General features: G+C 46.5%; 1 protein-coding gene across 1 annotated transcript; it reads left to right on the top strand.

The window, feature by feature from the left end:
• The first annotated feature begins 1970 nt into the window (after positions 1 to 1970).
• Positions 1971 to 5124, top strand: lratd1 (LRAT domain containing 1). The gene is made up of 2 exons (XM_084339521.1): positions 1971 to 2159; positions 2784 to 5124. The coding sequence occupies exon 2, from the start codon at positions 2821 to 2823 to the stop codon at positions 3673 to 3675; it is 855 nt and encodes a 284-aa protein (XP_084195647.1). The 5' UTR covers positions 1971 to 2159; positions 2784 to 2820; the 3' UTR covers positions 3676 to 5124.
• Positions 5125 to 14827: the final 9703 nt, after the last annotated feature.

Here is a 14827-nt window from a genome sequence, read left to right as displayed (position 1 = left end):
TACAAACATGAAGGCCATTTTCAACCAATGAGAAGGGTGAACCTGTGATATCCGGTTCAGGCTTTGTCACTGTAGAGACGCCCACACTCACTCCTGTTAGAAAAAGTATCGACGCCATTGTTGTTGACGTTAGCTTACATGCTAACGTTAATGGCAGCGACCATAGCATTGTGGCTCGGCTAGCCTATCATCGCTTAATAGAACTAGTGAATGGATAAACAACGTTATTTAACATTGCAGAATGGGTACAATTACAATGCGGCTCAATACAAACAATTGTTAAGGGGCCCAGGGGGTGTAGACTGTTGTAGTTTGAGCTAATTTACACCATGCTCCAAAAAAAAAAAAAAAAATCTGCCGAGCGATCTGGCGCGGGGCTCGATTCAAGGTGAGCGGGGAGCGAGCGGAGAGCGACTTGGGGGCGGGGTCAACATGATCGATTAGCGGAGCGGACCAAGCTTTAAAGAGCGAAGAGCGGATTTCTCGGCCGCGCCGATCCGCTCACGTGGCCTGCTCCAGGCTGGACTATTGCAATGCACTCCTCATCGGGATCCCTAGCAAAAGCATTAAAAAACTGCAAACCATCCAGAATGTCGCTGCTAGGATCCTGATGAGGGTGCGCAAATATGATCACATCACCCCCACCCTCAGATCCCTTCACTGGCTCCCCGTGGAACACAGGATCGAGTACAAGGTCTCCCTCCTCACTCACCAGTGCGTACACGGTGGTGCCCCTGCCTACCTCAAGGAACTCCTCACCCCCCAGTCCTCCTCACGTTCCCTCCGCTCCGGCACAGCCTACCTCCTCAAAGCCCCCAGGACTAAACTGCACTCCATGGGTGATCGCGCCTTCTGCTCCGCCGCACCCAGACTTTGGAATGCTCTCCCCATCCACCTGAGAGCACCACAATCCGTTGAGGTTTTTAAAAGGGGCCTAAAAACATTTCTTTTTAACAAGGCTTTTGCCTGAATTTTCTTTTACTTTTATTTTTTACTTCTATTCATTTTACTATTATTTTTATTTTATTTTACTCTTAGGTTCTTCCATTTCACTGGTTGTTAGTCTTTTTAATTGTTTTTATTCATTTTAAATTGTTTTATTCATTTAACTTTTGTCTTTATTCTCCTGTAGCACTCTGAGATTCTCACGAATGTAGAGCGCGGTACAAATTTAATCCATTATTATTATTATTATTATTATGTCGTGTGCCTATATCACTCTTTATTGAAGGCTTAGCCTAAATAGATTGTCTGATATCAGTGGAGAGGAGAGACCACTGCACTGAGTTCTCCTCTTCTGTGACGCTCAAGTGAACATGGAGAGAATTCCTACAGCGGCTCTCTGACAACAGAACCATGATGCCACGGTAACAGCCTGACAACAGAACCATGATGCCACGGTAACAGCCTGACAACAAAACCATGATGCCACGGTAACAGCCTGACAACAGAACCATGATGCCACGGTAACAGCCTGACAACAGAACCATGATGCCACGGTAACAGCCTGCTTATCACCACGCCGGCCACAATGCGGACACCCTGATTGGACGCGAAGACCGTGCACTGTAAAAAAATAAATGTTTTTTCACAGGAAATTCACTGTATTATTTACAGATTACTTTTGTTTTTCTACTTTACGCATAAATGCCATAAAAAAAACCTTTTATCAAAATAGTAACCGTTAAATAAAGGTTGTAATCTCTAAATGTATTTGATTTACTGTAATTTGACAGTAAGTATTTGGGTTGATGCCAGACATTTACAGTTTTTTTCTTGCAGCTTTTTTCCTTTACAGTGTGGGGCACGGTGTTAGCGATTGGCTCGGGCGAAGGGAGTGACAGTGACCGCTGTCCAATGAGACACGAGAGGAGGCGGGTGTCGCCGGTCGAGGCGGAGCTCTCCGTGGTACTTAAACGGAGCCGCTGGTGCTGAAGCAGCAGAGAGGAGGACACACGCGGACACGCGGGCGGCGGCAGGAGTACAAACGAGACAGCGCGAGAAGAAGAGGCAGCGCAAGAGATTTGAGAGAAGAAGAAAAAGGAAAAGCAGGGGAGAGTGAGAGGGAGGGGGGGCCGGGGGGGCGCGTGCAGCCCGGCCGCGTTACTCACTCATGGAACGGAAGGATATTTAACCATCTGCCTGGGGAGCGCGCGCAGGTACACTCCATCTCTCCACGGCTTGTTTGTATTTTTGCGCCATGCGTAATGGCACAACCACGACGTCTCTTCTTCTTCCCACGCTCTTTTTACTGGCCATCACGAATTACACATGAAGAACATTTTTCGGAGCACTCGCCTGAGGTGTGCTCTGTGCTGCGCTGTTGTTTAAATTTTATTTTATTTCCCCCAGCCTTTTTCAAATTAATGATTGAGTAATGGGTGTGAGGGGAGCAAGGGGTGGGGGGTCATTGGTTTTGTTAGTCTACTCTGGTCAATAATAAGCCTGAGAGAGAGAGAGAGAGAGAGAGAGAGAGAGAGAGAGAGAGAGAGAGAGAGAGAGAGAGAGAGAGAACGCTTATAGGTGACTGTTGTCAAGTGCTGTGTGTGTGTCTTTGTCTTGTGTCTTATTGGCACAAAGGAATTTGAACGTCTATAGCCAAACGTTTATGCGTATAATGTATAAGTGTTGGAACTGGGTGCTGCGTCTTGTATATAGACTGAGTTTGGCTATGCAGTTGAAATGTATTAAACATATAGTTTACAAGCTGTGGCAGTGCTTGCCTTTTCCTCACGCGTCTCCCTCCCTCCCTCTACCCCCCCCCCCCCCCCCCCCCCCCGCAGACACCGCAGTCCATGCCGCTGCCTTGCCAGGTCATTGATGGGAAACCAACTGGATCGGATCACCCACCTGAACTACCGCGAGCTGCCCACGGGGGACCCGTCCGGGCTGGAGAAGGACGAGCTGCGGGTCGGCGTCGCCTACTTCTTCTCCGACGAAGAGGAGGACCAGGTGGATGGCGGCGACCAGCGCTCCCCTCCGTCCTCCGTCTGCGGCGGCTTCATCACCAAGGACCACCACGGCCCGCCGGGCCACGACGACCACGGCGGCCCCCTGGCGTTCAGCGAGGTGGAATACTCCGCCTTCTGCTCGCAGGAGTGCATCTTCTCCAAGCTGCGGGAGAACGAGGACCTGAACGTGTACACGGGCAAAACCCTGCTGACCATGTGCAAACCCGGGGACCTGCTGGAGCTAGTGGCGCCGCCCGCGCGCGAGGCGCCCCACTGGGCCGTCTACGAGCGGGGTGACCGGGTGATCCACCTGCACGAGGGCGAGATCCGCAAGGACAGCCTGCTCGAGATCATCAACGGGCGGCACGGGAGGATAGTGAACAACCGGTACCGGTACCGGCCGCTGCCCGCGGATCTGGTGATGCAGAACGCCGCGGGCCACCTGGGCCTGAGCAGCGGGGAGATATGCTGGACCAACTCCGAGAGTTTCGCCGCCTGGTGCCGCTTTGGGAAGCGGGAGTTCAAGGCGGGCGGTGAGGCGCGCGGTTCAGTGGCGTCGGAGCAGCGGCAACAGTATTTCCTCAAGGTGCACCTGTCCGGCACCGGGGTGGTGCACACGCTGGTGTTCCGCAGCCTGGAGGACATGATACGGGAGAGGAGGCGGCTGGACGCTAGCGGGATTCTCAAAGAGCTGTCGTTGACGGTTAACGGGGGAAAGGAGTGATTATGGAATTCCCCCCCTTCAGCCCGCGCGCGCGCACACAGACACATATACACAAACACACACATATACAAAGACACACACACGTGGGCTAGACAAAATATTGCGTGCGTGGGGCGTGCGCAGCCCGTGGAAATGTTACACGCTTACCTGCAATACACTACAAGTGTACAGGAGATTCAGCGATTCAAGCAGCCGTCCCTCTCTCTCATCCATCATATGAATATGAGTAAAACTGCACGGTCTATTCTATAGCCGACATGTACATTATTACACAACTTACTGTATTATTCTTCAATATGGTTGGCGAGCAATGGAGAACTGTTTTATGTTTTAGTTTAAAACGTGACACGAAGCCTTATTGCCACTGGGATTTATTACAGCAACGTTGGATAGAAATGTGCTTCATGGCAGCTGCTATATAGTAGAGAGCCCTTACGTCGCTGGTATATGCCAAACTATTCAAAAGAAAATTGCGAATTAGAACATTTTTGGATGCAGTACGTATTACAGAAAATAGACTATTACAGGCAGCGCGCGCAAGGCTCTCGCATTATATGCGGTCACACGCGTGGCGTGCGTGCCTAGCGTGTCCATGATCCAGCCCCACAGTAAATTCCATGCACGTAGAGATTTCCATGCGCGTGGTCTAGCCCTAGTACACACACACACACACACACACACACACACACACACACACAGGACCTGTTGGCTTTTTGACGTTGCCTGCATGTCACGGATGAACCAGAGGCTGTGTTTCTGGAACACACACACACACACACACACACACGCATAAACATTGCTGGAATGTCCATCCATTTGCAGAGGACTAGGGCAGACATGATATTATAAAACGGCCATACAGTATATAAACAGACAACGCCCATTCAGAATTTGCGCGGGGTGCGGGACACACGATTTCTATACCAACACACCGGTTGCCCCGAAAGAAAATCACCATGTACCTTTAAAGCTCCACATAGCAGCACACGCTCGGTTTGTTTTTCCTTATTTTTTTTTGTCTGGGAATAACGGAATCCGCCCCCCTCTCTCTGCACAGGGCGCGCTGCGGCAGATCACACGGTGAGGAGAGACGAGAGGGAGAGATATTGGAGAGATATCAGATGAGATGTCTTTATGGAGGGCTCTCGGAAAGTCTCTGTTATATTTTTGTGTACCGTTAGCTTTAACCTAAGACTGAGACTGAAGATACACAAATCCAAAACAGTGAGTCACTAAACGCTGTAGCCACACAGACAGTTCCCGTTGGCTATACACGCAATTGCCTAAGATAAAACACTGGCTTTGTTTAAAGCTCCCCCTTTTCTTTTGCCATAATAAGAAAATGTTGTCATTTTCCAGCACTGGATGTGTGTACAGGTTATGTATTCATATTGATTTGGATTTTGAGTCCCCCATATTTTTGTATTTCAGTTTAGTGACTTTTTTGATCACCTTGACATTTCTTTCGGTTGAAATAAATGGAGGTTGCAGTACAAAAATGAACTCTTTGGTCTGGTAGGTTTTGCTTGAGCACGCACGCATGTGCACAGACACATTACACACGCACAAAGCTATATGAATTATTGATGTTGTGCCTCGTGACGCCGCCTCGCACCAAATAGGCTTCATATATCTCCACGGTTGAAGCCAGTAAAATGGTCATCTACATCTGATGTATGAGGACTTGGACTTTATGATAAAATCCATACAGCATTTGGTAGCCTATAGGGATGGTGTATTGTGAGGACTTCTATAAGAACATGTGGGCTATTTACAAGTTTAGATATGTATCTTGACTTCTGTAGGGTATGACTTTAACACGATTTAATTTTATATAACATTATATATTTAAATATAATATTTTTTTTTAATCTCCAATTTGACCTTCCTCTTCCGCATTTAAAGGATATCAGTGCTGCTACTGTACATTATGTTGACCTGGGCAGACAAACACGTACAGCCCATATTCCAGAGGTTTCTCCATGGCATTGTCTGCAGGTTATCTTCCATAATGAATGGCATGTCGACTTACAACATGTAAAGACACCTGGGGGACGTTAGTCCTGTGCAACCCGAGATCCTGTGGTGTATATAGGGGTGGCAGGTTGGTCCCCGCCTGGTAGATCCTGTGGTGTATATAGGGGTGGCAGGTTGGTCCCAACCTGGTAGATCCTGTGGTGTATATAGGGGTGGCAGGTTGGTCCCAATCCGAGATCCTGTGGTGTATATAGGGGTGGCAGGTTGGTCCCCGCCTGGTAGATCCTGTGGTGTATATAGGGGTGGCAGGTTGGTCCCAACCCGAGATCCTGTGGTGTATATAGGGGTGGCAGGTTGGTCCCAACCCGAGATCCTGTGGTGTATATAGGGGTGGCAGGTTGGTCCCAACCCGAGATCCTGTGGTGTATATAGGGGTGGCAGGTTGGTCCCAACCCGAGATCCTGTGGTGTATATAGGGGTGGCAGGTTGGTCCCAACCCGAGATCCTGTGGTGTATATAGGGGTGGCAGGTTGGTCCCAACCCGAGATCCTGTGGTGTATATAGGGGTGGCAGGTTGGTCCCAACCCGAGATCCTGTGGTGTATATAGGGGTGGCAGGTTGGTCCCAACCCGAGATCCTGTGGTGTATATAGGGGTGGCAGGTTGGTCCCAACCCGAGATCCTGTGGTGTATATAGGGGTGGCAGGTTGGTCCCCGCCTGGTAGATCCTGTGGTGTATATAGGGGTGGCAGGTTGGTCCCAACCCGAGATCCTGTGGTGTATATAGGGGTGGCAGGTTGGTCCCAACCCGAGATCCTGTGGTGTATATAGGGGTGGCAGGTTGGTCCCCGCCTGGTAGATCCTGTGGTGTATATAGGGGTGGCAGGTTGGTCCCCGCCTGGTAGATCCTGTGGTGTATATAGGGGTGGCAGGTTGGTCCTGTGGTGTATATAGGGGTGGCAGGTTGGTCCTGTGGTGTATATAGGGGTGGCAGGTTGGTCCCCGCCTGGTAGTCGAGGGGGACTTGCTAGTTCTAGACACCCCAGAAACCAAAGTGTCCTGATCCGGGCGACAACCCCCCCCCCCCCCCCCCCCCCCCCAAGGATATGTGTACCAACTGAAGACTAGTTAACATAGCTATACTGACTCAACACCAGCAGTCGTCTGGTAATCCGGAGGTTCCCGGTTTGTTTCCCGCTCCTCCCGGGCAGCGTGTCGATGTGTCCTTGAGCAAGACACTTAACCCCTAATTGCTCCCGATGAGCAGGTCGGCACCTTGCATGGTCGCCTCTGCCGTCGGTGTGTGAATGTGTGAGTGAATGGGTCAAATGTGAGGAACAAATTGTAAAGCGCTTTTGATAAATATAAATGCAGCCATTTACCATTTACCAGCAGAGTTGCTTGCGATATATAATTGTGGTTGTTCCTGTCCTCATGAAAAGATAACCATATACAGTATATAGACCTTTACATGACAACACAGCCCGAAGTTTCATCCCTGTTGCGGTGTTTGCTAATACAGTAAGCCAACAGGAAGTACACTTATATCAGCGGGACTCTTTTGAGAAGATCTATTCTGTTCCATTGGCCTGCGGTTTGCTGTAGAATCAGTCAATGGAGGATTAATTGTCTCGGCACAATGACGCTCGTCGCTCGTCCGCCCGGGCTACATTTGTCTCCATTCCTTTGTTTGCTCACGGTCACAGAGAAAACGACAGATGAAAGCATTTATTTCCTGTTATAGGAGTATCCTGTGTTCTCCTGTTGAAAGAGATTTACCTAAATCAGAGTATATACTGTTCAGGTATATCTCTCGTCTTTATCACACAGAATATACATCCCTCAAACGTTATTTTTTTTCAAAATGCTTTCTCGGAATTCTAGAAGTCTACATGGTTTAAGTGGCAGAAGTATAGTCGTTGTGACATCATCGTTAGAATGTTCCATTCTCTCAAAATTGTAATCTCACGATTGTACACCAGAAAGGGATACACATACACACATATATACACATATATACATATACACATATACACATACACATATTATATACATATACACATACACAAATACACATACACGTATACACATATACACATACACATATTATATACATATACACATACACATACACATACACATATACACATACACGTATACACATATACACATACACATATACACATAATATATACACGTATACACATACACATACACATATACACATAATATATATGCATACACATATACACATATACACATACACATATACATATATACACATATACACATATACACATACACATATACATATATACACATATACACATATACACATACACATGCACTTTTGAATACTTTATTTGGTTCCACAAATTATATTACATAAACAGGGAATCAAATGTATCGGGGCCAAGCAGCACTGAACACTTAAGGGACACATAGCACCTCCTTCTCCACGCGGCTAAGCTGCCAATAATAGCTGAGACAGAGCAACATTTGGCAATTAGTTTGTCTTTTCTCTTTGACACTCAGACCGCTCATGGTGCATTTATATACATGGCCAAGACTTCCGAATATAAGTACACTATATCTACACTTGTACCCAAGCAATGGTTGGTATTTTATATACTTGTTCAAGTTTCAAGTTTCTTTAATAGGTGTCATACAGAAGTACAGAATACTTTTATACAAAATGCTTCTTACTGTAACGCTCCAGAGACTGTGCTAGACAAGATAAGTATGAAATAAAATAGTATAGCATGTAAAATAGAAGTAAAAATAGAGGTCACAGTGTTCAGTATAGACATGTACAATGTTCGATGCAGAATAGAAGTAACTGAGTTACCATACAATATACAATATACTATGCAATGTACTAATATACAATACTATATAATGCAAAGCAGAAATGGGATGAGGTACAATTTAGGTACGATTTACAGTAAGGTGTACGAGTTGTAGTGAAAATCCTTTACCAATAAATATAAAGTGTAAAGTGTGTTTAGGTGTTCTAAAGTGTGGAGAGTGGGTGCTGCAGTGTGTTGTTTGTTTAAGTGAGTGTGTGCGTGTGGGTGTGTGTGCTGTGTGCATTTGATGGTTGTTGCATAGTGTTTATTGTTCGTTGAGCAGCCTGATGGCCTGGGGATAGAAGCTTCTTCTGAGTCTTTCTGTGCTCGCCTTAAGACTCCGGTATCGCTTGCCTGACCGCAGCAGTTCAAAGAGGCAGTTGTTCGGGTGGCTGGAGTCCTTGATGATTCTCTTAGCCTTACCCCTGCACCGCTTGTTGTAAATGTTCTGGAGGGTGGGAAGCCCCCCTCCAATTGTGCGTTCGGCTGAACGTGTCACTCTTTGTAGTCTGCTACGGTCTTGTGCGGTGCTATTCCCAAACCAGGAGGTGATGTTGCCAGTCAGGATGCTCTCTATTGTACATGAGTAGAAGTTCTTAAGGATCTTCTGACTGACTTGGAACTTCCTTAGGCGCCTGAGGAAGTAGAGGCGTTGTCTCCATTCCTTTGTTTGCTCACGGTCACAGAGAAAACGACAGATGAAAGCATTTATTTCCTGTTATAGGAGTATCCTGTGTTCTCCTGTTGAAAGAGATTTACCTAAATCAGAGAATATACTGTTCAGGTATATCTCTCGTCTTTATCACACAGAATATATGTCCTGGAAAGCCCGGTCCATGTACAGGTCAAAGGCACAGCCTACATCTAAGATTAGCACCTCCTTGTGGCTGGTGTCAACAAAAACAACATCAGGTGTATTTGGGATGTTAGCAAAGACATAATTTTGCTAACCGATGAGCGATGAGCGAGCGAGTCCACTGTGAGTGGGACAAAATAGCTTATCCAGGCGTGTTACACCGTTGTTATCCAGGCTTGTAATACTGCGACGTCTTTGGCAGTTTTGTCTTTAGTTTAGTGGAAATCATGCTGGATGAATGACTGCAGGAAGCCTGAGCAGGTGGAGCAGGTTGAAGCCTGAGCAGGTGGAGCAGGTTGAAGCCTGAGCAGGTGGAGCAGGTTGAAGCCTGAGCAGGTGGAGCAGGTTGAAGCCTGAGCAGGTGGAGCAGGTGGAGCAGGTTGAAGCCTGAGCAGGTGGAGCAGGTTGAAGCCTGAGCAGGTGGAGCAGGTGGAGCAGGTTGCCTGCTGGAGAGGAGACACAGACAGTCAGAGCAGGAGGGTTGAGGTGTGTGAAACAGACATGCCAGGACCAGCTGGCAGATGGGTGTGGTGTGGGCACGTACAGTATCTGGCAACTCACTGTGGCGATAGGGGTGTGTGTGTCTGTCTGTGTGTGTGTGTGTGTGTGTGTGTGTGTGTGTGTGTGTGTGTCTGTCTGTCTGTCTGTCTGTCTGTGTGTGTGTGTGTGTGTGTGTGTGTGTGTGTGTGTGTGTGTGTGTGTGTGTGTGTGTGTGTGTGTGTGTGTGTGTGTGTGTGTGTGTGTGCGCGTGTGTGTGTGTGTGTGTGTGCGCAACCTATGGCATTGACGACATTAGACAGGCACAGATGTTCCGTGTGTGTGTGTGTGTGTGTGTGTGTGTGTGTGTGTGTGTGTGTGTGTGTGTGTGTGTGACAGTGTGCGTTGAGCACATAGACCTTCTAACACTCAGAAGTGCCACTTCTATGCTTGTGTCACGCTGGAGAAAACCTTGTTGTGAGCAGTTTCAGAGTGAGCAGAACTACAGCCCCCATAATAATGATGTACTTCAGTAGAACTACAGCCCCCATAATAATGATGTACTTCAGTAGAACTACAGCCCCCATAATAATGATGTACTTCAGTAGAACTACAGCCCCCATAATAATGGACTTCAGTAGAACATAGTTCCTACATAAAACTGCTCACAACAAGGTCTGTGGATTATCTTGAGTAACTGGGACATGAGTTCTGGATGATTTAATTGGTCCTTTGAATGCCACAAACCGAGTGTACTGGAGTGACAGCAGACATCTCTATGGCAGATATCTCTACGGCAGGTATCTCCAAAACTATAGTAGGTGAATCAATCACACCGAAACAATCTGGATGGATAGATAGAACTCTGGGTATATATGTTGTTTTGTGTTAATTCACTTTGGGTGACAACAATACAATTCTAAAAGGACCCAGGTTTATTTCCTGTCGCAATGTTCGCCAAATACAACAGTTGACAGGAGGAAATACATTCTGGTTCAAACCGTTCCCTCTATAGTGACGGAATTCCAGCCATACTGGAGAACAATGTCAATCTCCCATAGCAACCGGTCGCACCAGTTCCCACTTGTTTGTTTACATCAGAGTAGCTTCCTCTACTCTCAACGTCTTTCAGGAAGCGCTTCAAGGCTTTTAGTCGCCGACCGGAGGAAGTAAACAAGCACTCAGATGTCATGGGAATAGCTCTCCACAGTGTCCAGGGTCACTGCATGCGACTATAAACCTTTTTAAAACACATTTTCTGGTACCGGTGTTGATCCCCAAGGTCGATGCACTTTCCGCGTCGTCGTCAAGGCGACCTGGGTCATTTTAACCCTTTCACTACCACACTACAGAAGGTTCACCATTCACTGTTGTGTGGTAGTGAAAGGGTTAACCGTCTGTAGTGTGGTAGCGAAAGGGTTAACACGTTGTCGTGTGGCAGTGAAAGGGTTAACCTTCTGTATTGTCGCAGTGAAAGGGCGAAAGTGGTAGTGAAAGGGTTAATCATCGTGTCCGGGTCTTGACCTTTCTACAGACCGTGACTACATAAAGAGACTGATATTAATCACTTCCACACACCCCTTTCAGTCTTTTGCCACACTTACTGTTTTCTAATGAGCAACATTATCCTACTCCTCCTTTTGTTAAGACATCCTTCCGTTATCCATCTTCTACCGATCAATACACCACGTTTGGAATAACACGGATGCTGATATCTGGCAGACACTGCAGGCTAACACAGGGTATCGGAGAATTTCCCCCAGTGTTACAACTCTGGTACAGAGAGCCATGTGTAACATGATGAAGGCCGGGGCGATATGGCCAAAATATCATATCACAGTATTTATTTTTTCGTTTTGACGGTATTCCGTTCTCCAGTACAAATTACAATGTGATATGATTTTTTTCCACTTTTTCTCCTTATTATCCCAATTTCGCCTCGCCAATTCTCCCTTCAATTCCTCCCCTCCCCTGTCTCGAACGTTGCTAGACTATGCCTCCCACTGGTCGGCTGCAGTGAGGACCAAGCCTTGCATCACGTGTCCCCTCCGGTACACGAGGAGGCAGCTGTCGCATCTTTTCACCTGAACAGCGCGATCTCTCAGTGGTGAGGAGTAACGCGTGGGAGGCTCACGCTGCCTCCGATACTTCCTGATTCTGCTGTACAGGCGCACCAACCGACCTGTAGGAGTCGCTGTCCACAACGTCCGTTCCCCACCCACCGGCTTTCCCACCCTCTAACACTGCCTATAGACCTATCGCTAAGCCACACCCCCTTTGAAAACTTGGACACAGAGCCGACCGTGTAAATGACTCTCGTTGACGATGGCTGCACGCAGCCCCTTTCCTGACTGTGATGCAAGCCTTGCTTCACAGTCACGAAAGGGGCTAGGCCGCTGGAGATTTACCACAGCAGGTAATAGACCTGTTTTTTTAAGATAACACAAATATTTCATCTAGAAGCAGACAGAGAGGGTTAAAATATGCAGTGGAAAAGTACGTTCATGAGATACACATTTACCTTAGACCTCCATGGTGATGCAAGCATTAGCTATAGATAACGTCTCAAGCATTACTTACAGTTGACTTGATTGAAGATTACAAGAACTATGACGATAATCCATGATTACTATTGCTGATACATTTAGTTTAGTGGTCCAACGCAGTATACAAGCTAGACCCAACAGTTGTCACTATTCACTAGAATGAGGAAAAAAGTGAGAGCTGTCATTCTGCAACCAGAATAATCCACCTCTTTTGTAAACATGCTATGTTGGTTCTTTTGTGACCCAGGTAAATATTCCAACAATCCTCCATAAAGGGGTGAGACGTCAGAGAATGGTATGCTGCACATTCTAGTGTACATCAGGTCAAATGATTGATTACACTAACTATAAATGTATAGTGATAGAGACCAAAGTAAAAATACCTAATAATAAAATAGACCTAATATAGGGGGCGACAGTGGCTTGGGAGTAGAGCAGTCGTCTGGTAATCCGGAGGTTCCCGGTTTGATTCTCGCTCCTCCCGGGCAGCGTGTCGAAGTGTCCTTGAGCAAGACACTGATGAGCAGGTTGGCACCTTGCATGGTTGCCTCCACCGTCTGTGTGTGAATGTGTGAGTGAATGGGTAAGATGTGAGAAACAAATTGTAAAGCGCTTTGGATAAAAGCGCTATATAAATACAGCCATTTACCATTTACCAAAATACCTGTAAATCACAGTAAATGGGTATACAGGTCAGGACATAGCTTTTCTTATAACACTAAGTATAAGTTATACTATATATTTATATAAATATAAATAAATGCATATACAACACATTCTCAAGATAGATCACTCTGATTAGAAAAGAAAACCCACAACTAAAGTGTACATAAATAGCCACTATTTTTAATATATACAATAAATATACATGGATTTACAGTTACACAAATGGATGTACGATATAAACTGGAATAGCAAACAATATCATGTGTTGTTGTGATACATCTATGGTAATTTAACATTATATTCTTCTAGTACCTCCATTATGGATTAATAGCCTGGTCTGTTGACATTTGCAATATCAGCAACTGTTGATGAAGATTAAGTACTTTAACATTGTAAACCAGCAATCTGAGGGACACAGAGCAGCATAACTGGACCACTTTAACAACCTTCAGGTCAATCGAGGGTTGAATGCACTGAAATACAAGAACACCCTATAGAATATGTACTGTACTTTTACTTTTGAAACTTAATACAGTACTGTAGTTGTAATGGTACATAATTCACCCACAGACCTATTGTTAGGAACATTCTAGAAAATTAGTGCCGCCCGAACATTCTGGAACGTGTGTGATGATGTCATGGCAGTACATTCTAGAACCTTAGTTCTGCCCGATCATTCTGGAACGTTGGTGATGATGTCATAGTAGTTTCTTCTAGAACATTCCTATTTAAGCATTCTGTTTAGCTTTCTAGTAATGTCCACCTTCCATTGGGGGAGCCTGGTGCCCACAGGCCGGCACTCCTCATCTGGAGTAAGAGGGGAGGAGAGAGGGGTGATGGAGAAGGGGAGAGGGATGAGGGGGAGGTGAATGAGGAGAGAGGTGAATGAGGAGAGAGGTGAATGAGGAGAGAGGAATATGATTCAGTTAATGACATGATTGTAAAGCACACCTTTACATGATCTCCAGCACACCTCATTCTGTGAAAAAAGAACACAAAAAGCTGAGTATTAGCATAGACAGATAATAAAATATCATATCACAGTATTTATTTTTTCGTTTTGACGGTATTCCGTTCTCCAGTACAAATTACAATGTGATATGATTTTTTCTTTCCTTTTCTCCACTTTTTCTCCTTGTTTTTCTCCCATCCCAATTTCGCCTCGCCAATTCTCCCTTCAATTCTCCCCTCCCCTGTCTCGAACGTTGCTAGACTATGCCTCCCACTGGGCGGCTGCAGTGAGGACCAAGCCTTGCATCACGTGTCCCCTCCGGTACACGAGGAGGCAGCTGTCGCATCTTTTCACCTGAACAGCGCGATCTCTCAGTGGCGAGGAGTAACGCGTGGGAGGCTCACGCTGCCCCCGATACTTCCTGATTCTACTGCGCAGGCGCACCAACCGACCTGTAGGAGTCGCTGTCCACAACGTCCGTTCCCCACCCACCGGCTTTCCCACCCTCTAACACTGCCAATTGTGTTAGTATGACGACCGGCCAAGCCGGTAGCAACGCCGAGAGCTGGGCTCGATACCAGCCTCTCCTGCGTTAGTGGCGAGCGCCTTGCCCACTCAGCCGCCCTGTGATATCACATATTTTGTGTGTCTTTCTCTTGCACCTGTCATGGTGCTATTTCATTCACAATGGTCTATTTTCTTTCCCTCCCCCCCCAGTGGTGGAAAGTAACTACGTATTTGTACTCAATTACTGTACTTAAGAACAATCTTGAGGTACTGTACTTGTACTTTACTTGAGTATTTTATGGAACTTTGTACTTTTATTACAC

Source organism: Notolepis coatsorum (genome assembly GCF_963971535.1).
Source record: "Notolepis coatsorum genome assembly, contig: SCAFFOLD_294, whole genome shotgun sequence".
NCBI lineage: Eukaryota > Metazoa > Chordata > Actinopteri > Aulopiformes > Paralepididae > Notolepis > Notolepis coatsorum.
Note: the sequence above shows the minus strand (reverse complement) of the source record. Positions and strands in the feature narration are given on the sequence as shown.

What these genes read in the sequence shown, in the direction of transcription:
- lratd1 (XM_084339521.1), top strand. Translation starts at nt 2,821, where the DNA reads ATGGGAAACCAACTGGATCGGATCACCCACCTGAACTACCGCGAGCTG.